The sequence below is a fragment of the Pipistrellus kuhlii genome, unplaced genomic scaffold (genome assembly GCF_014108245.1).
Source record: "Pipistrellus kuhlii isolate mPipKuh1 unplaced genomic scaffold, mPipKuh1.p scaffold_m20_p_13, whole genome shotgun sequence".
NCBI classification, from domain to species: domain Eukaryota; kingdom Metazoa; phylum Chordata; class Mammalia; order Chiroptera; family Vespertilionidae; genus Pipistrellus; species Pipistrellus kuhlii.
In genome coordinates this window covers 13,612,173-13,634,360 of record NW_023425438.1, presented here as the reverse complement: position 1 = coordinate 13,634,360, position 22,188 = coordinate 13,612,173, and the positions used below count along the sequence as shown (strand labels likewise).

The 22,188-nt window shown below is 41.5% G+C and overlaps 1 protein-coding gene across 2 annotated transcripts in view; it reads left to right on the top strand.

The window, feature by feature from the left end:
• Positions 1-230: 230 nt before the first annotated feature.
• SELENOI (selenoprotein I) overlaps positions 231-22,188 on the top strand; it is a 49,057-nt gene continuing 27,099 nt past the window's right edge. The window contains exons 1-3 of one of the 2 annotated variants that reach the window (XM_036434999.2): positions 231-377; positions 21,233-21,301; positions 21,828-21,936. In XM_036434999.2, coding sequence (XP_036290892.1) covers positions 321-377; positions 21,233-21,301; positions 21,828-21,936 — 235 coding nt within the window. In that variant the 5' untranslated portion in view covers positions 231-320. The remainder of the gene's footprint in view (positions 378-21,232; positions 21,302-21,827; positions 21,937-22,188) is intronic. The other variant, XM_036434997.2, reaches the window with a different exon arrangement.

The window sequence follows — 22,188 nt, the reverse complement described above, 5'->3', positions numbered from 1 at the left end:
CCAATGAAGTGATGAGGAGAGCTGGTAGGCGGGGCTTAGCGTTACGCTCTTCACGCTGATTGGACCTCCCCGGTGTGAGGGGCGGACCGCGTGAGCCGGCTAGCCGCCTTCCCCTCGGTGGGCGGGGAGAGACGTGAGGACTGCGCTTGCGCGCCGGGAGGTGGCAGAGTGGCCGGGGCGGATACGCATGCGTGGTGGGCGGAGCTCGGCTCTCCTTTTACCAATATTCCCAGCCCAGCTCGCTCCATCCCTGCCTCGCCGGGGCTGGTGCTTTCGCGCTGCTGCGTTGGGGAGAGTGGCCGCTCGGAGTCCGGGTCGCCATGGCTGGTTACGAGTACGTGAGCGCGGAGCAGCTGGCTGGCTTTGACAAGTACAAGGTAGCGCGGCGGGCCCCGCGGGCACCCCTGTGCCTCCCGGTCCCGGCCTCTCCCGGGCGGCGGAGGACCGGCGCGGTCCGTGTCACCTTGTGCCGCGTGGCCCAGGGCGGGCTGGCCAGCGTTTCTCCGGGACGGGGGGCGGGGGGCGGGGGGGTTCCGTGGAGTCCTGGGGCCTTGGGTTCGGCGTGCGAGGGGCCACCCTAGGCTCGCCGCCCCGACTCCGGCACCCTCCCTGATCACCCTCGCCTTCGGGGACCGCTCGGCGAGGGGAGAACCAGAGGATCGATCCCCTTCGCTTCGTTACTTCATCATCATTATTTCCTAGCGCCTCCCCCCGAGAAGGGATGGGATCTAAGGTTCTTGATTGTCTTCATTTTAATGACGTTTCTCCCCGCCTTTGCTGGGATACAACTTCAGAGATGGAGATGATCCTTGGGCAGATAGGCCCGGGGAGGGAAGAAGGGAGGGAGGGAGGGAGGGAGGGAGGGACGGATGGCTGAGGCCCGGCTGCAGAGGCTGGTGGCGCCTGGGCTGCAGAGGGAGAAAAGGCACCCCGGAAGGAACTGGGTGGAAAGAGTAACCTGTACACCTGAAACCGAACCTGGTACCCAGATCCACGGCAATCCATTGATTTGGCTTTGGGCCAAATGATGTGCCTGCGGTGCAGAATGATTGTAAGAATTTGAAAAGCTCCTGGCACCTAGGGGGCCTCGAGTAGATGCTTAGTTTCCCCTCCACATCTGGTTCATGGTCATTGCTCCTTTCCCAGCGAATAGCTCCTCTGTCCGTCACGATGTCCAGGCGTGAAATCTGGCAATAACCTTTCATCCCGGTTCCTCTACCCGACCCACTAGCCGGTGAATCACCAGATATTCTTTCATTTTTTTTTTTTTTTAGCCTAACCTGGAAGACTAGTTTCATTACCACCCTCCCCACAAACACTTTATGTGTGTGTTTGTTTGTTTAGTAGTAATGTTTTTATTTTAGAATATTTTACTATAGATTTTTTCAGAAAAATTGTGAAGATAGTACAGAGTTTCTGTATATTCTACACCCAGTTTTTCTTATTACTAACATTTTACGTTGTTGGTATGGTACATTTGTCACAATTAATAAACCAATATTTATACATTATTAACTGAAGCCCACACTTTATTCAGATTGCCTTAGCTTTTTAACCTAATGCCCTTTGTGTGTGTGTGTGTGTGTGTGTGTGTGTGTGTCCCAGGATCTCATCCAGGACACCACATTACATTTAAGCATCATGCCTCCTCAGGCTCCTCTTGGCCATACACAATTTCTCAGACTTTTTGTTTTTCACAACCTTGCTAGTTTTTGAGAAGCTCTGGTCAGGTGTTTTGTAGAATCTCCCTCAGTTGGGACTTGCCTGATGTTTTTCTCATGATTAGATGAAGGTTATGAGTTTTTGGGAGGATGGCTCATTGTATCTTATGAAGAGGATATGCTGTTAGCCTCGGCTGGATAGTTCATTTAGGGTGTTGTCCAGATATGTCAAGGTTGTGGGTTCAATCCCCGGTCAGGGCACAAACTATAAGAATCAACTACTGAATGCATAAATAAGTGGAACAACAAGTCCATGCCTGCCTCTCTCTCTCTCTCTCTCTCTCTCTCTCTCTCTCTCTTCCCTTCTCCCTCCCTCCTCTTTTCTCCCTCCCCTCCCTTCCCCTCTTCTTCCTTCTCCTCCCCCTCTCTTCCAACCCCCTCCCTCACTTCCTCCTTCCCTCTCTCTAAAATAAATAAGTTTAAAAAGTGCTACCAACATGCTTCCAACATGACTTATCCCCGTTGATACTGACGCTGATCACCTGGCTTAGGCAGTGTTTGTTAGGTTTCTCCTCCTAAAGTGACGTCTTTGGAAGGGCGTTTCTGTGCACAGCCCACACTCTCCAGCAATGGAGAGTTATGTTCTACCCCTTGAGGGCAGAGAAAACTATTTGGAATTGTGCATGGAGGATTTGTCTTCCCTATGCATATTTATTTATTCAATCATATCAGTGGGAGTTCATGGGTATTTAATTTATACTTTGGGTTATAATCCAATACTACTTTATTTTGTTGCCCACCTATATTCACTTTATCCTCCCAATTCTTATTCTGTTTCATAGTGTTTTTTTTTTTTTTTTTTTTTTTTAAAGGCATTTAGTCACAGCATTTCTTTGCTTAAAACCCTTCTCTGACTTCCCATTGCTTTTGGAATGAAGTCCAAAAATCCATAACATGAGCTCCATGGCTTTGAGTAGTGTATGTCCAACTTCACATCATGCCACTCATGGCCCCTCCCAGCCTTAGTAGAGCTCCCTGCCCCTCTTGCCCCCCCACACACACCTTTTCCCCAGGTCTTTAATGCTGTTATGTCTGCCAGGAATGTAGCTTCCTGCCCCATGTATGCTCATCTTCATATCTTAAATGTTAGTTCTTCAGAGAAGCATTCCCTAATTATTGCTTTCCCCTTAACTGTGCTCGGTACCCTCTGCTTCTGTAGGGAATTAGCTCTTTGGTGTATCTCCCCGGTAGAATGTAATGCCCAAGTAGGTAGACTTGTCTTAGGGACCACCGTGACCTGGGCACCGTGCCACAGTGCTTACTAGGCCCCCAGTAAGCCTTTGTGGAATGAATGAATAATTGAAAAAGTCACAGTGGATTGTGTCTAACTGGAATTGGGAATACTGTCAGGGATCTCAGAAGGTCACATGGTATGTTCCTCGGTCTTCAAGCAATTTAGTGCCATTGCCATTTGAACTTCGGTGCTCCTGACTTGTCTTACAATTTTAAGTAAAAAGAAGTTCCAGAGCCGTGGTAACCCAGGCCAGGGCTTTCCAGTTTTCATTAATGGGTGTTATTAACCCGGTAACCTCCTGTTTCCTATAAGCTGTACTCCCTTTCTGTTATCTGTTTTTCATTGTAAATATTGACCTATGAAACTTTCTTCTTTACTAGGATCTATCTTTCTCGGTCAGTGCCCATAGGAGAGCTGTCTCACTTGCAGCAATGTCTGTACAGGGACTCTCTTTTCTTATAAGCAGTCTTCTCTAGATTGATGTTTTCCACTAAGTAGGGTCCTCATTTACAGAAAAATTTAGTGTGCTCCTCTGATCCTATTTCTCCCCTTCCCTTATCTGAGTCACTTCCGGAGTCTGACAGCAGATTTCCTGTCATCCTGGAAAACAAAGGTCAATTAAGCAAGCATCCAATGTTTACTAAAATGTAGTTTGCTACCCACTGAGCCAAACTGGCTAGGACAGTACTATGTTTATTTTAAAAAGTATGAATCCAAGGGTGTCCGAAGGAGACATGTGTGGTCATTACTGGAATGTGAATCACACCTAGAGATCTTTAATTCCTGAAGATCACACGTTCCCATTGTGTGGTCTTTGATAGTAAGTCATTTATGAGTGCTTGCTGAACGAAAACAGCTTTACCCATAAATGGGTCAAGACTTAAAATACTCAAAAGAGATTTTATTACCTGATGTGACCCTGTATATCAGAGCAAAGAGATGTAGAGAAAAATGGATACTATAAAAGCAGCTGGTGGAAAAATTACTTTTAAGCTAGTTTAATGTATCTTCCCTGGAGGTACATCTGAGAGCTGCAGCTGGAAACCTGGCAGTTACTCAGAATAACTGCTGAGAGGTGTGCACACGCTGAGCGGTCATTGGGTTTCTGGAATCGGGGCCTGGAAGACAATTCATTTTCAGGACAGAAGAAAGCATGGATGGGCTCCGTGTCAGATACTCTCTTAACCCTGTGTTCTCTGCTGTGTTACCACAGATTTGTTAAGCAGTTAAATAATTAGCGTCTGCCTTCTCTGTTAGGATATGCGCTCTGGGAGGGCAGGGTCTCCTTCAACATGACCAAGGTCTAGCACATGTACAGACTGGGCTCTCCACTTATTTATTGAAGGAATGGGAGTGTAAAAGAATTGGAGCCATTGCGGAAGGCGGTAAAAGGGAGCTGTGCATCTCCTGGATGTCGGAAGGAGGCTTTTGTATTTTGAATGTGTAAATGTCGGTGTTCCTGGGGAGACGAGGAAAGATTGAAGGAAAGATTTCAGTCCGAAGACAAAGTGCAGCAAAGCAAGCCAGAATTTATTGGCTGCCGCAAAAAATATGCTTAGGACAGTGAAACAAGGAAGGACATAACAGGTGGGGAACCTTTTTTTCTGCCAAGGGCCATTTGGATAATTATAACATCATTCATTGGCCCTACAACATTATCAACCTAAAAACTAGCCTGCTGTATTTGGTCGAACATGTAATTAACTCACCCCCAATGCCTCGGCAGGGCCAGACCCAATGATTTCTGGAGCTTATGTGGCCCGAGGGCCCTGGGATCTGATGTTCCCCACCCTGGGGAAAAGTAACAGAGCCCCCTCCAGGGTCCTTCATCTTGAGCTTATTTCTCTCTTTCGCTGGTGGAAGTCTTAAGGGAGGTGTTAGGGGAAGTCTCAATAGAATATTCATCAGCTTTCCAAGTGTGTGCTTTCAGGGTCATAGTCTCCACTGATTGGTCCTCACAGGCCAGAGAGTCATCAGTTAATACACCTGGTTCATAGGCAGCCATTGTGCAACTTGTCTGGTTTTGCTGCTTTTCTGGGCCTGGAGCTGAAAAACAACTGAAGCCGAGTATATTCTCCTTCTTTATGGAGGAGAAGTCAGGGGGTCTAGACCGCATGACCAGGGAGTGATAGACTAGGGCAGTGATCGGCAAACTCATTAGTCAACAGAGCTGCATGTGGCTCAAGTGCCGAAATTTGCCAACCACTGCCCTAGGGGCAGAAAGGTTACCCTGGGGTGGGAGGTTCTGGTTTTCCCCATTTGCCCCTTGCTAGGCACCCAGGGCTTTCTGCCCTGGGGAGTTTCTGTGCCTTGCCAATGGTCCTTGGCTCTGCTGTTGCCCAACTGCCTATAACCCATCATTGTTCTCTGTTACTTACAAATGCTCCTACAGACAATTATGTTGAGGGGTTTTACCCTCATTATGCTTTCAGTCTTCTCTTCTACCTGTTCTTCAGACAGGTATTGTAGTTGAAGGGTTTTCCCGTTTATCTAAGGGAGGAACTTCAATTGTGATTTACCGGAACTGACCTAGGGAAGACATAGTTTTAATGGATAGTGTAGCAGCTTGTTTCAAATTGTATCGTTTGTTTTCCTTCACGTTGTATCATTTTGCTTCAGAGGAAGTACTGTTCTGTGAAATATCTTGTTTAGTCTTAGGAATATAATGTGATGAGTTGGTTCTGCTGCTATTGCAGTTAATTAATTTGGATGTCAATAATAAAACCTGATTATAGGAATCGTGACTATTGTGAATTAATTATTATAATAATTAAGATTGTAAAGAGAGACTGCATCTCAATGGTAATGCTAAAGAACTAGAATCTGGTCTTCACTCTTACTGGTTCATACAATTTAATTTGTTTTTTAAATTTAATAAGCATTTATTGAGGGCTCAGTCTGTCAGGCAGTGCATTTTTGGAGGCTAACGTTAAGCTAGGTGAAAATTCTGCCTTAAAGGACCTAGTTTGGTGGCATATCACAAGTAAATAGTGATAAATAATCAATAAGTTAGGTAAGTTCAGGCTGCTATGGGAGAGGAGAAGGAATGGAGCTGAGAATGAGGGATGGAGCTGAGGAAGGCTTCCGAGAAGGGAAGGAGCGGAACATTGAACTCAGCCTAGGAAGATGAAGGCTGAGTAGCCCTGGTAATGCCAGGTAAAGAGGGGAGAACAGGCTTCGCAGTGCAAGGCAGCAATGGAGTGCGAGGGCTAGAGGCCTGAGAGTGTTTTCTGGGAACCATGAGAGAGGTTAGATGTCTAGGCTTAGTGGTGAAGTGGCAGGAGAGGAGACTGAGAGGGAGGCAGACACTGTCAGAGGAGGAGGATTTGATGTCAAGGTCTTCTGGATTTTGTCCTGTAATCAGTGTTTTTATGGTCTAAGGACTATTGGCATCAGAATCCCGTGGGGTAAAAAAGTTTTTAAATATGTTTTTATTGATTTTAGAGAGGAAAGGAGTGTAAGTGAGAGAAACATCGATCAGCTGCCCTCTGCAGGCTCTCTACTGGGCATTGAGTCCACAATCAGCTGAGCCACATTGGCTAGAGTGGGAAAATGTTTAAAAAAAATATATATATATTGAATATTTTATTGACTTTTTTGCAGAGAGGAATGGAGAGGGAGAGGGATAGAGAGTTAGAAACATCAATGAGAGAAACATCGATTCAGCTGCCTCCCACACACTCTACTGGGGATATGCCCAAAACCAAGGTACATGCCCTTGACCGGAATCGAACCTGGGACCCTTCAGTCTGCAGGCCGACGCTCTATCCACTGAGCCAAACCGGTTAGGGCGGAAAATGTTTTTAATAGCAGATTCCTAGGTTCACTCTGGGAAATTCAGATGAGATAGATTGCCATTATCTGCATCTTAAATACCTCAGGTGATTCTTGGGTATATTGTAGTGCTGTAGGTTTTAGGGAGCCACTTCAGAATTTTGAACAGGATCAGATTTTAATATTAGGAAACTCACCTTGGCAGCTTATAAAAAAAATGAATGTGTGGAGGTGGAGTGGAGGTAAGGGTGACCTGGAGACAGACCTCTTAGGATCCCCCTGAATAAAACTAGGTAAGAAACTGAGCAGTGGGGAGCAAAAAGGAGTGTTGGGGATTCTAAAGATGGAGGTCACAGCTGGCTTACCTATCCCCTGCATTTGCCCAGTAAGTATGGTTAATTGGCCCACATCTCCATTTCTCTTGGTAAGCCAGACTATTGGACAACATTGGCCTTGAACTTTTTGAACTTCTTGTCAAGAATCCCCTGAAGCTGATGAGTGCTCCTCTTCTTTAAAAAGGGTATTTGTTCTCCAGTTTTCATTTCCCTGCCAATCTGCATGTTCATACAGGTCTTTAGTTCAGTTTACCTGCCTGAAACCTATGAACGTTTGAGTTTGTGATTCTTGATTTAAGATTTTAAGCTGACAGAATTTGGTAACTGACTAGTTGGAGGTGGTGGTGTGGGGGACAGAGGATGAATAATGGGGAGAAGTCTGGGATGACTCAGGTTCAGGTGGGATGACTTGGATAGAGGTGGCAGTCACTGAGGTGAAGATTTTATAAAGCATTAACTCTGTAAAGGTGTCCTTGGTAACAATAGCACCTAACATAGTTGAGTCAAAAAATTTAATTCTCTTAATAGCCCAGTGAGAGTTTGATCCTTACAGAAGCAACAATTTAAATGATAAATGATGCTGAATCTGGCAGGATAACTAATCTTTTGCATGGGGCACTTCTCTTAGGACCACTTGAAGGTATAGTTTGTTGACTTGGAGTTAAGACAAAACACACCTTCATGTTCTAAAGGAATACCATTTGTGGATAAGTTGTTTTCCTTAATAGGAATATTTCTGTAATGATTTAAAAGATTAGGACACTTTCTTCCTGCTCTTAGCCACAGTAGAAAAATGAGAAATTCTTGATCCTTTGATTTTTCACTTACTATGATTGCAGGCTGACTACGATATCATATGTTCTTTATGGCATATGATGTATGGCATATACCTAGATATGCTATAGTTAATTCGTTAGTTGTGCCTTGGTTGATTTGAATAGATTTGAGGAAGTGGCCTCTCCCATGTGTAAGTACATTAGTAAGGCTTGAAAAGCCTTTTTGTGGTCCTAGATATAGATTTACAAATGTCTCCTATAATTATTTTTGCAGTTGGTAGAGACAGAGAGTCTTTCAGAAGGACCGAAAGAAGGATGGATGGAACACTTCTGCAGAGAGAGAGGGAGAGAGACTAAATGGTAGGGAGAAGGTTACTACATTTTTAGGTGCTGTTTGGAGGAAACATCTTGAATTGATTGTTTTACTACTTTCTGAAATATCAGTTCATTGGCAATGGCCTGTTTCTCTAACTGCTATAGTACTTAAATATTACAAGAGCGTCTTTGCTGAAAAAGAATGTGGAGGTTGGGAAAGATGTTCCAGTTAGACTGATGGGAACTAAGGCACAGGGACCAGGAAGACCACAGTAAGTGAGAGGCACAAGTAAGTGGTGGGTTTGTGAGGGACAGGCTGAGCCAAGTGAAGGAAGGCTCAGTGAAGGAAAGTTGCAATGGCAAGAGTAATATGATCATAAATATTGAATAATAATAATGACAGCAAACATTTATATAGCATTTATTATATACTTTACATCTGTTATCTCATTTAGTTACCCACAAGTGCCTTGTGAGGTGGAATTATTTTCCCTATTTTACTGAGACACAGAGAGTTTAAGTCACTTGCTTAAAGTTCCCACAATTGAAATTTGAACCGAGGCATTCTGAGTCCATGGTCTTTATGCTACGCTTCCTCTTAAATCTAAAAATGAAATATAAATCTTGTAGTTACTGAGTATTTTGTATCAGATACATCAACATGAGGTAAAGAACTTTATTGAATTTGTGTCTAATGTTTGCAGATTCGGAAGACATACAGTGACAGAATTGAGTTTGATTTCTCTTCCTCCAGTTTTAAATTAGTAGGGGCAAGTGGGCTTGCATGTCTTACATTTAGTTGAGTGTTGAGAACTTCTCATTTGCTGTCAGCTGTGATTGAATAAAAGGCTTTTGATTAAATAATTAGCTTTGTGACTAAAGTTAGAAAGAACTCAGGTACTAGTAGCTCTGTGATCTTGAGCAGGTAATAGTCTCTGTAAACCAGGTTTCCTTATCTGTGAAAGGGGTCGTATCTACCTCAGGGTCATTATCAAAATGGAATGACTTAATGTTTTTAATTGCCTCGCACATAGTGCTCGACACAGTGTAAATAAAAAATAACACTTGAGAGAAGCAACTTTTGAGAATCCAAGATGGCTGCATGCGCAGCTGCACACAACAATTTTAATAAAATACAACTAAAATATAAAATGGACATTACCCAGAACTACAGGAAAGTCGACTGACTGGAAATTCTACAACGAGAAGCAAGGAGAAAACCAGAAGGAGGAGTGGAGGAGCTGTAAAAGCCTAAGGTATGGAGATACGAGGCGCGCGGAGAGGACGGAGCCGGAGAGGCGGCTGAGTGCCTGGCTGGCATTCCCTAGCAAGAAGGAGATAAAAGCTTCAACTGTGCTGGGCCCCAGTTCCGACTGCTCTGAACCCCAGTTCTTGGCCAGACCCCGGGGACCCAGGCCCATCCATAGGGAGCTGGGCTGTAAGGCAGAACCCGGGGGGAGCGGCGAAAGGAGGTCCCGGAGGCGCGCACATTGGGCGCAGAGAAGGGATGGTTGGCTGTGCCGTGGGATTGCCCTGGTGGGAAGGAGACAGAAGTTCCGGACTGCTCTGAACGCCACCTCCAACTCCACTTCCAACTGAACTGAACCCCAGTTCCCCAGCTGGCTCATATGGGGAGAGACTAAACTGGTAGCAGGCGAAAATTGAGGGCACCTTTTTCTCAGAGGTGCTTGCAACGAGTACTGAAGGACCCTGGGGATTACTGAGACCCAGGAACCGCATAGGGTGGGGCTGACGGAAGCCAAGGCTGTAGGCTCTAACCTGAAACCCCGCCCCATCAGGGAAGCTGCGAAAATGCCGAGACATTGAAATAGATCACAAACGAAAGAAATGGAGGACAAAAAGTGACTGGATATAGAGTTCAAATCTACGCTTATAAGGTTTTTCAAGAATTTTCTAGAAAAGGTTCATAAGACCTATGAGTATATGAAAAGGGATCAATTAAAATTAATAAGGAATCAACAAGAAATGATAAGGGATCAACAAGAAATAAAGAATACATTGTCTGAAATAAAAATTATTATACAGAGTCCTAAAAACAGAATGGAAGATCGCAAGAATCAAGTCAAAGATTTGGAACATAAAGAGCCAGAAGACACTCCTCCGCAGAAGCAAGAAGGCAAGAGAATCCAGAAAATTTAAGATAATGTAAGAAACCTCTGGGACAACTTCAAGCGAACCAACATCAGAATTATGGGGGTCCCAGAAGATGAGAGAGAAAGATATCGAAAACATAATGAAAGAAATAGTGACAGAAAACTTCCCCCACCTGGTGAAAGAATTAGACTTACAAGTCCAGGAAGTGCACAGAACTCCAAACAAAAGGAATCCAAAGAGGACCACACCAAGACAAATCATAATTAAAATTCCAAGAGCAAAAGACAAAGAGAGAATATTAAAAGCAGCAAGAGCAAAGCAGGTAATTAACTATAAAGGAGCACCTACATGATTGGCAGCTGATTTCTCAACAGAAACCATGCAGGCCAGATGGGAATGGCAAGAAATATTCAAGGTGATTAATAGTAAGAACCTATAGCCAAAGATAATCTACCCAGCAAAGCTATCACTCAGAATTGAAGGCCAAATAAAGAGCTTCACTAATAAAAAAAAAAGCTAAATGAGTTCATCACCACCAAACCAGAATTATATGAATTGCTGAAGGGGGTTCTTTCGGAAGAGAAAGTAAATAAAGATAAAAATTATGAACAACAAATACATAACTGTCAACAAGTGAATCTAAAAACCAAGGGAATTAAAAAAAAAATCTGATGAACAATATTAACTGTTGAATATAATAGAATCAGAGGTATGGAAGGGGAGTGAACTGATGATTCTTGGGGAAAAGGGGAGAGGGGAATATGGGAAGAGACTGAACATAAACTGTGCACCTATGGATGAGGACAATGTGGGATGGGGAAAGGGCAGAGGGTGGGGTGGTAACCTGGTGGAGGAGAGCAATGGAGGCGGGGGGGGGGGGGAAGGAACATATGTAATAATATGAACAATAAAAATTTATTAAAAAAAAATAACACTTGACACTTGGGCCTCCCTGCTTGCGGACATAGCATATAGATAGACACATTCCCACACCCCAGGAAGTAACACCAAGTGAAAGTATATTTTAGGAAAGGAAGTTAAGGGTGGCAACTTAATGGACAGATGGGAAGAGTAACTGAGGAATGTCTGTCCAGTTTGGGTCCCACAGATATCTTTTAAAAATATATATATATTTTATCGATTTTTTTCAGAGAGGAAGGGAGAGGGATAAAGAGAAACATCGATGAGAGAAACATCAATTCAGCTGCCTCCTGCACATCCCCTACTGAGGATGTGCCTGCAGCCAAGGTACACGCTCTTGATCAGAATCGAACCTGGGACCTTTGAGTCCACAGGCAGACACTCTATCCACTGAGCCAAACCAGTCAGGGCCCACAGGTATCTTTGACTTCAGATTTCTTCCTCTGTTTGTCCATGTATAATAGTTCAACAGGTATAATAAGTAAATTTTCTCAAATACCTCTCTCCTATTTAAGAATCTGCAGTACCATCCACATGATTAAGTCTAATATTCAAATTCTTCAAAGATTTCAAGTTCCTTCACTGAACTCGTCCTCCTTTTGTTGAATCTTCTCGTCTTCTGTTAGAGATTACAAAGTAAATCTAGCAAACAAACCTGTATGTCTTCATGACTTGTTTGTTCTTGTCTCATTGTTGTAGCTCTTCTCCAGTCTTATCTCACCACCATCTTCTCCCTGACATCTTAGCAGATATAAGTGACCATAATCAGTAACATGCGATCTCATTGCCCACTGATTCATGTTTCCTGTGGGTGTAGTTTAGTAATTTAAGAAATTTGTTATTTCTTTCCCCTTTTTTATTTTTTAGAGTTGAAGTTTTTACATCATAGTAGAGTGTTCCCAGCACAATGCCTGGCATTTAGTAAGCATTAGTGAGTAATAGCTGAATTTTATTCTACTTCTCTCACTTGGCAATGCGGTATTTAAAGTCATCGAAAGGAGGTTAAGCTGCTGTGGTTTAACCTTCTGCTGAGGAGTGGCGGGAGTGTCTTTAGTGTCTGTTGTCACCAGTAGTCCTTAAGCTTGAGAGTGCATCCGGATCACCTGGCTGGTTTGTTGGAAGACAGATTGCTGGGGCTCCACCCCCAGAGTATCCTATTCTGTATATCTGGCGTAGGGCCCAAGAATTTGCATTCAGTTTGGCAACTACATTTTGAGAACCATCTCATCAAAGAAGTATTCAGTTGTATTGCAGTCAGAAGACCAGTTAATAAAACCAAGAAATGAATGTAGAGGAATAAGAAAGTATTTGATGTTCATAAGTTTTTAAGCATTAGGTAGTCTTAATTTTTGTGGCTGGGAACCCCAGGATATCTTTTATTAGAAAAGAGAATGCAGTAAGTGCTTTCCAAGTTGTGTATTAGCTTTCTATAGCTGGGTAACAAATTAGCACAGACTTGGTGGCATAAAACAATATGCATTTATTATCTCTCAGTTCCTGTGGGTCAGGAGTTTGGGCATTGGTTAGGTGGCTCCTCTGCAGTTAAGGTGTCAGCAGGACTGTGTTCTTATCTAGATCTTGGGGTTCCTCCTCCAGGTTCATGTGGTTGTTGGCAGAATTCAGTTCTTTCCAATTATAGGGCTGAGGCTCTTGACTCCTAGAGACTGCCTGCTCTTCCTTCCCACATTACCCTCACCAAGAACAAACAAGTCATGAAGACAAGTAGGTTTGCTTGCTAGACTTACTTTATAATCTCTAATAAGAGATGAGAAGGTACAACAAACGGCAGTTTACATGATTGCTGTTTGCTTCTTCAAGGTCAGCTGTGGACTCTTCTCTACACGGCTAAGATGGAGTCTTATATATGAAACTAAAGGCCCGGTGCACGGATTTGTGCACTGGTGGAGCCCCTCAGCCTGGCCTCCAGGGATCAGGTCGAAACCAGCTCTCCAATATCCTCCAAAGGGTCCTGGATTGTGAGAGTGTGGTTCTTGGGTGATGTGCCTTAGGAACTGGGCTCCCTTCTCTCTGGTTCCAGGTGCATCATCCGAGAACCATGGCTGCCCAGTCACCGCAGCTTGGTAGCTCCCGCGTTGAGCATCTGCCCCTGGTGGTCAGTGCGTTCATAGCTACCAGCCAGTTGGCTGGTCGCTTAGGCGTTTATATATATAGATGTATCATGAAAGTAATATCTCTTTACCTTGGCCATGTAATGTATCCTAATCAAGGCAGTGACATCCATCATCTTTGCTATATTCTGTCTATTAGAAGCAAGTCACAGGTTCTGCCCTCAAGGAGAATTAACCGTGAAGAGGAGGGGGTGATATAGGGGCTTAACTCATTGGGAATTACCTTAACATGCACCTGCCACAAATTGAAAGACAGAAAAATATATATTGAAGGATATTATGGGAATAATGATTTCAGTATATTGGATCTTGGTAGCCCACGATTTGTAGTTGAGCCAGGAAAGGGTAATCTGGTTTAAAACAGAGCAATTTCACAGGAATGTTCCGAGTTGACTCAGGACTTACAGTTTAGATCTTCCTGTTTATTAGCTGTGTTATTCTCTGAACTTTATATCTCTTTATCTGTTACTCTTTGAACTTTATATCTCTCCATCTGTAAAATAGAAATAATCTACATTATCTCTCTTCAAATGTCAAATAAGAGGACAGATATAATTGTCCTTTGGAAACTATGAAACATGATACAAATGTAAACATGGTATTATTAATAGGAAGAATAAGAGGAACTTCCCCTTGTGAAGTGAAAAATTATTGTGGTCCAGTTTCTGGGGGGAAATAGATTGGTAAAGGGAGTAACACTTCTCATCACTGAAGATTAATTCTGTGCTACTACTATTTTAAAAAGACATGCAGAGTAGTTCATGCATTTATTCATTCAAACATTCAAAATTGTTTCTGGAGCTCAGGCTTTTGTGTGCCAGAAGCAGAAAGAATCAGGTTGGGAAGCTTTCTCTTCTCTTTTTATTTTATTTTTTTATTTTATATTTTATTGATTTTTCACAGAGAGGAAGGGAGAGAGATAGAGAGCTAGAAACGTCGATGAGAGAGAAACATCAACCAGCTGTCTCTTGCACACCCCCTACTGGGGATGTGCCCGCAACCCAGGTACATGCCCTTGACCGGAATCGAACCTGGGACCTTTCAGTCCGCAGGCCGACGCTCTATCCACTGAGCCAAACCGGTTTCGGCAGCTTTCTCTTCTCTTAACTGTCTCTATATGTCAGCGCCCAGTGAATCCCACATTATATGTGAAAGGCAGCTCTTAATAATTGTGGGGTGAATAATAATTTTTAATAATTGGGAGCCCTTGTTTTATGTTTTGGCCTTAAGTGACTGGCCTGGAGGGTTGGAATGCTGTTGCAAGAGCTCTGCTCCAGCCAGGAGCAATAGAGCAAGTGTTGGCCACAATAGATTCTGCCCTTGTAAAGACACAAAACCTGCACATGGTTGAGTCATGAGACCTTTCAGAAAGGGACTGACCTCAGTGCTTTATTTGTACCTTACCAGACACTGCACTTCATTGTGCAGGGGCAAAAAAGAGAGAGAGCGTTGACACTTGACATTTCTCTCTCCTGAGTTCTTAAAAGAGGTTGATAATGTGTTTATTTCATTTTAGAGATGTCTGGAAAATTGGTATGAACTTAGCTGCGAACCATCTTGCTTTTTACTCCTAACAACATGGATAATTTTGCACTCAAGAGTTTTGGAAATAATTTTTAAAAATCAGAAATGTCATTTTGAGTTTGCTTACCTCTCAAGTGCAGTTTATGAAATATTATTAGCTTCTACTCAAGCTATCTTTTATGGATTTCCACAGTTGACTAAAACAGGTAAAAGTTTATATTTCAGATGGGTAAAGATAGGCCATGTATTAAAAACCATTTGAGCCGAAACCGGTTTGGCTCAGTGGTAGAGCGTAGGTCTGCAGACTGAGAGGTCCCAGGTTCGATTCCGGTCAAGGGCATGTACATTGGTTGCGGGCACATCCCCGGTAGGGGGTATGCAAGAGGCAGCTGATCGATGTTTCTCATCGACGTTTCTAGCTCTCTATCTCTCCTTTCCTCTCTGTAAAATATCAATAAAATATATTTTATAAAAAATAAAAAAAATAAAAACCATTTGAGAGTAAGAGTCCTATTTTCATATTGATTAGAAGACAATCAAAGCAAAGGAAATAATGCTATTATAGATAGTTGAGCATTACTTGGGACAGTAGTGCAAAGGTGAGTCAGTTCATACCAGTTTTCTTATCAGTACACAGAAGGGATTTAAAGTATAGTACTACCTGTATAAAGGAAACATTTTTAGGTTCAAGGGGGTGGTTCCACAATTTTTCTTCCATTAGAGTCAATTCCTTCTTAAAAAGGAGACTCACATTTCTAATGCCCATCACAAAAGTGGGCACTTCACAGCATATTTTGGAAGTATTTTAGAAGTCATTGTACTCTTCCAATTTTAATCCATAGTTGTTTCTCACCTTATGTACTATATATAACATTGTCTTAACTGATTTCATTTGTACTTTTGCCCCCTTCCAGTCCATTTTATACACTAATCATCCTTTAAAGATATAAGTAAGGACATGCATTAGCCTTAGATAAAATTCAACTCACTATAGTCCTGCTAGGTGGTGTCTGCCCCCATCTCCAATCTCACTTCAAACCATTCTTCCTTACTTCTCTCTGCTTGGAAGGTATTTTGGGACTCCCCTCCCCCAACACACTCACTCTGCCACGTAGGGGTGGGCAAAAGTAAGTGACCAGTTGTAAGTATGTGAAACACATTTTATTTTTGTATTACTTATTAATTATTGTATTATTTTCTATATGAACAACTGTAAACTTACTTTTGTTTATTTTAAATTTTCTCTCTTTTTCTTTTTAGGTATAAGTTATAGAGAAATGCACAGATCTTGAGTGTATAATTTAATGAATTTTTATACATGTATTTACCATGTAATCACCACCCTATTCAAGATACAGAATTATTGCTAGTATTTCAGAAGGCCCCCATTTAGTCCTTGTCACCAAACTACTTCTATGATTTATTTTTTCATAAATTAATTTTGTTTTGAATTTCATGTAAAATGAGTCTATAGTGTCTTGCTTCTTTGACTCATTATTATGTGTTATACATTCTCTCTCTCTCTCTCTCTCTTTCTCTCTCTCTCTCTCTCTCTCTCTTTTTATTTTTAAAGAGAAAGGAAGGGAAAGGGAGAGAGAAACAACCATGTGAGAGTGCAACATCGATCAGCTTCCTCCTGCACATCCCCTACCCAGGACTGAGCCTGCAACCCTGATATGTGCCTTGACCTGGAATCGAACCAGCAACCTTTGTGGGCACAGGATGACGCCCAACCAACTAAGCCACACTGGCCATGGCATGTCTCATGCATTCTTTACCTGACTGTCTCTTCATCTTCTAGGACTCAGCTTCAGTCTCCTCTCCTTACAGAAGCTTTCTCTGACTACTCTGGTTAAGCACACTTCCTGCCCCATTATCCTCATGCACAACACCCTCTTTATTTCCTTCAGAGTTTTATCACAACTTGTGATTATTACTTGTTTTCCTGCTTACCGTCTATTTCACACTAGACTGTAGACTCGATAAACATAGGAAACATTTTGATCTTGTTCATCATTCTCTTCCCAGTGACCTAGAGCAGTGTCTGGCAAAAATTACAGGCATTCAATTAAAAATATTTGTTGACTTAGTGAATAAATGAATGAATGAGTGAAGAATGGATTCTGTTTTATTTCCTTGTACTGAAGTAAAAAATGTTTCGAAACTTACTAATATTTGACAAAATGCTATCGAAGGTAATTTTGGATTTCACTAGGACTTTATGAGTATCCTTTCTTGTAGGCCAGGTAGAGTAATTGCTGTAGACGACAGTATAGAATTGTATACCCAAATAAAAATTATTAAGTGTAGTAATAGCAGTTTTGAGGGAAATGTTTAGAAGTTTAACCCTGATCATCATATTTACAAAGACTTTAGTGAAGGCATTACCAGCATGACAGCTATGCTGAGAGTTTGGGGAGGCATAGCTATTGTTATCTTGGGCAACAGCCTGAATCTGAAGAGATCTGGAGGGATAGAAAGATGAGTTGAGTTTCTCTATCAAGATGAAATGTTAAAATAGTAAATGTAGAGTTTACACTGAGGTTCCAATAGTCACATTCATATTAGTATAGAGAAAGATGGCTTAGCAGTCTTTTTCAGAAATGACTGAGGGGTTCAGATGACTGAAAGTTGTACGTAAGTCTGTAGTATGATTTTGTTGCCACAGGAAGTTAATAATGTTGAGCATCAAGAGGAATAAGTTATTGAGGAAGAAGAGCATTATAGCCACGTTCTTGTTTTATTCAGTGCACCACTTGAAATGCTCCTTTTGCCCCAGATCACACCTTTGTGTTGGTTTAATAACAAATTGGATTGTCTAGACTCTAGAGCCCAGGTTTCAAAATAAAACTCTTAGGCTACCTGTTTTGTGAATAAAGTTTTATTTGAATACAGCCCTGCTCATTTTCTGTGACTGTTTTCCTGCGTTAGCGGCAGTGTTGAGTGTCTGTTACAGAGACCACACGGCCTGCAAAGCTACAATATTTATTATTTGGCCCTTTCAGCCTATAGTCTAGGAAACTACACCTTCTGATGAAGTAGAGTGAAATCATGGCAAAGAGGAGCAGCAAAGGAGCATGGGAAGTTAAGCCAGATAGAGAGATGTAGGTGTGATAGGGAAAGCTGTCTTCACATATTTGAAGGACATTGTTTTGACAAAAAATTAGACCCTTGTCTGCTTAACTTGATAAGGTTCTGAGATTCTGCCTTGGGAAGATTCTCTCAAACTCAAGCTGTGGTCCTTAAGCATTTCTCCAAGGCACTGGCTTAGTCTGCTCAGCAGATTGTGGAGCCAAAGAAGTCACAGTGGGCCTTCACTGTGGAATATCCTCCCACTTAGGTGCTTTGGTATAGAGCAAAGCAACATTCTAGTGAAAACTAAAAATATATTTTGCATGTATTACCAAACAACCTAGTCTAGTTAACACCTTTAAAATCTAATATTTTGCTTGTTTTTTTCTGCATGGGGAAGGTTTGAATCATTCTTTCTCCATTGATTCCCAAGAAGGTTTCAAATGTCTTTGTTTATACCAAGTGATAAGTGGCCTTAAAAAGTACTCAGGTGTGTAAGGCTAAATAAACAGTGTTCTGCAGGGTTACTGCTTGCTGTCTTTTGTAATTTTACCTTAATCTTTCTTGCTATACTTGCTCATCAGCTAATCATTAAATGTAAAAAACCCATTTAGGCAAACTGAACTCTTGTATTTAGTTTTTATATTCTTTCCATACTTCTAACTGGTTTCTTGAAGTAGAGATTTAGTGTTAAAATGTCAGAATTTAAAGGAGGAGCTTTGCAAATCAAAATACCATCAATTAAGAACCTTCTTTTAGAACTAAGTCAAATTCTGGGAAGCTGCTGAATGAAACTCATTCAGCAAACATTTGAATTAAGAGCATTGTACCGTGGGTGTCAAATTAGCTATTTGTGTGATTAGCTATTCTTCTGATTTGGACTTCTTACAACTTTTGTATTTTGCAGTAGATGGTGGACTTGAAATGTGGGGTTTTCCAGTTTGTCTGTCCTGCCGGCTACATCATGTGTGTGTGTCTGGGTGCAGACTTTTGTGAAGTGGAGGAGGACAGGACTTTCTCACCTTGTCATCAGTAGCCCTTACCAGGGGCCACCTTTTTTCTGCCAAGGGTCACTTGGGTATTTATAACATCATTCATTTACTGGCCGTACAAAATTTACTTAAAAATTAGCCTACTATATTTGGTCAAACATTTATCTTAGTAGTTTTTTTTTTTTTTTTTTTTTTTTTTTTAACAACTGCATGCTAATTTTAATGGGAAATGCTGCTTAATTTTTTTAAAAAAATATATATTTTTATTGATTTTTTACAGAGAGGAAGGGAGAGAGATAGAGAGCTAGAAACGTCGATGAGAGAGAAACATCAACCAGCTGCCTCTTGCACACCCTCTACCGGGGATGTGCCCGCAACCAACATACATGCCCCCGAAATCGAACCTGGGACCTTTTAGTCCGCAGTCCACTGAGCCAAACCAGTTTCGGCTGTTTGGTCAAACATTTAATTAACTCACCCCTAATGTCTTGACAGGGTCTTATTTGGCCCGAGGACTGGGTGTTCCCCACCTCTACCTTGGGGATTCATATTGGTTCCATGTCCTCAGGTCTGAAGACTTGAATTCAGGCATGATGTCAGTTGGGAACTCCGTCATTCTGCGGACGTTCAGGTGTAGTGTTATCTATTACGTGGAAAAGCCTCTTTGACTGTAGAGAACCATGCAAGTGAAAGTTGATTTTGATTAGAACAGGATAATACTGGGTTAAGTAGGCTCCTGCTGAGAGTCTGAATGCAACAGTGTAGCTTCTAAATCAGCCAGCAGTGGCAAACTATGCTCTCTATCGCCATTTTCCTCCCACTATTTACCTCAGATCTTTTGTCCACATTGTCCCATGTCAATCAGAATGGGATAGAGAAGTGGAGGCACTCGACATGGAGTCTGTTGAGTAAACATTTGATTCCCTTTGCTTGCAGTGAAAAATTTTAAAATATTTCTATTTACTTTTTCCATCATTCTTTTAAGTCTTGAAACACTGATGAAATATTTCCTGCATATTCATAATAATTTCAGGAAGACATTTTGACCTTTAATTATGATTTTTTAAAAATTAGACACTCTAGTTGAAACCAGACAGTCAGTGGGCCCAGGCTGCCTGTCACTCCTTGAGCCAAGTAAGCAGAGTCAGGGTTGAATCATATATGAGCATTTATTCCAATATTGCTGGCAGTATAGGAGAGCAGCAGGTCTTCTATGAAAATCTGCTCTGCACCCCCCATAAGCCAGCTGCTTATATTGGGGTACACAAAGGTTACATGGGGAAGTGGGCAGAAGGAGTAAGAATAGGCATGCGATATGGGTGTTACTAGCATGGGGAGGCAGGCAATGCCAGCTGGGGTGAGACTCCATTGTTTGGGCAACCAAGTTGTTCATCTTTCCATGATAAATGAGAATAGACTGCATTTCAAGATTGACCCTCAGGTCTCTGGAGAGTATACAACTCCTAGCGAGGTTAGAATGTGCTTTCTTAAATTAGAACAAAACAATCAAGGTTAACAGAACATGATTAATATGTCTTAGTACTATAGCTACTCCCCAACATTCTATTTCTGCACCTAAGAAAATGGTTACTAATTACTTTATATACATACTAAGCATAAGTACAAAACACGGGCAAACGTTTTTCAAACATGTGACTAGTATAGCGTTGTTTAAATGTTGGCTGGATGGATGCTATGATAAGTAACTTGCACAAGGGAACACAGATAGTAAGTACACTAGTAATGGTATCAAATGGTAAAACAACTGGATTCCTCTAATTCAAGGGATGAAGGAGGTTGAGTGAGAAGGGGCATGAGCATGTTTGAATGCACACAGTGTGCATATTACTGATCTTGATTCTGTGGCAGGTGTCTTCAAACTACGGCCTGCGGGCCACATGCGGCCCGCAGAGGAGTCTGATCCGGCCCGCCAGGTTTTTTGGGCAGTGGGCGCAGCCGAGGTGTTACAGTAGGAATTAGTAGTTCATATAGTCCAGCCCTCCAGCTCTCTGAGGGACCGTGATCTGGCCTCCACTTTAAAAAGTTTGAGGACCCCTATAGTGAGTGAGAGCACATAAGCAGACAGATTTTTCTATTGAAACATGATACTATTGTAAAGGCTGAATTAAAAAAAATATTTGGCTGTGCTTGACAGTTTTGGCCTCATTTATATTGTTCCTCCAGTTTTATTATTCAGATGATGACATCGTGTAAATAGACATGTTCTCCAAGTTACTTTTGTACTGTTATTTTCAGTTAAGACATTATTCTGTTTGCAAGCATGTAAAGATTAACTCTGAATATTTTCTTACATTTCTCAACAGTACAGTGCTGTCGATACCAACCCACTCTCTCTGTATGTCATGCATCCATTTTGGAACACTATAGTAAAGGTAAGATGATTAATAGGCATGCGTTTGTTTTAGTAATTTTAAAATTTTAAACTGTTTAGTACGTTTTATAGATATCTTATTAAAACTGTCAGTTTAACAAGATATCTAGAGAAACTCCTCCTCCTATCTCCTTTCCCTTAGTCACATACCTTTTGATTTATCTCATTGTTGAAATCTCAGTTTATACTCTGGAGTTCATAGTTTTGTAAAATTTTCTAAAATAAATGTAATGTTCATTAAATATAGAATTGTTTAAAACAGAATAGAAAGAAGAAAGAAGTGCTTTCTTCTGTCAATTGCAGATTGTGGTTTGCATTTTATTATAAATAACTCCTGCATATGATCTTTTAAAAAATGTTTTTATTGATTTTAGAGAGAGAGGGAGAAAGAGAAACACCAATGTGAGAAACAGCAATTGGTCTTTTAAATTATAGCTTTATTATAGTTTAAATTTGCATGTTGTGCTGTGTGTGGACAGAGATATTCCTCTAGTTTAATTATATTTTAATTATTTTGAAAAAAATAGGTATTTCCTACTTGGCTGGCTCCAAATCTGATAACTTTTTCTGGCTTTCTGCTGGTTGTATTCAATTTCCTACTTCTGTCATACTTTGATCCTGACTTTTATGCTTCAGGTAAGATTATTACTTTTAATATAACATTTGAAATGTCTAAATAGAGAAATGATATTATTTTCTGTTTTTATTAAGATGCTATATTTTGAAAAGTGTTAGATGTAATAAGGATAAAATGTCAAAGTTGGGTATAAAAGCTAAGATGTGTTTTCACATCAGAATTTAAAGGAGTTTGGGGAGGAACATGTGTGTTCCTATTAAGTTCTAGAAACTAACTTGCCTATTTAATTTAGAAATGCTGTACAAAAGCAT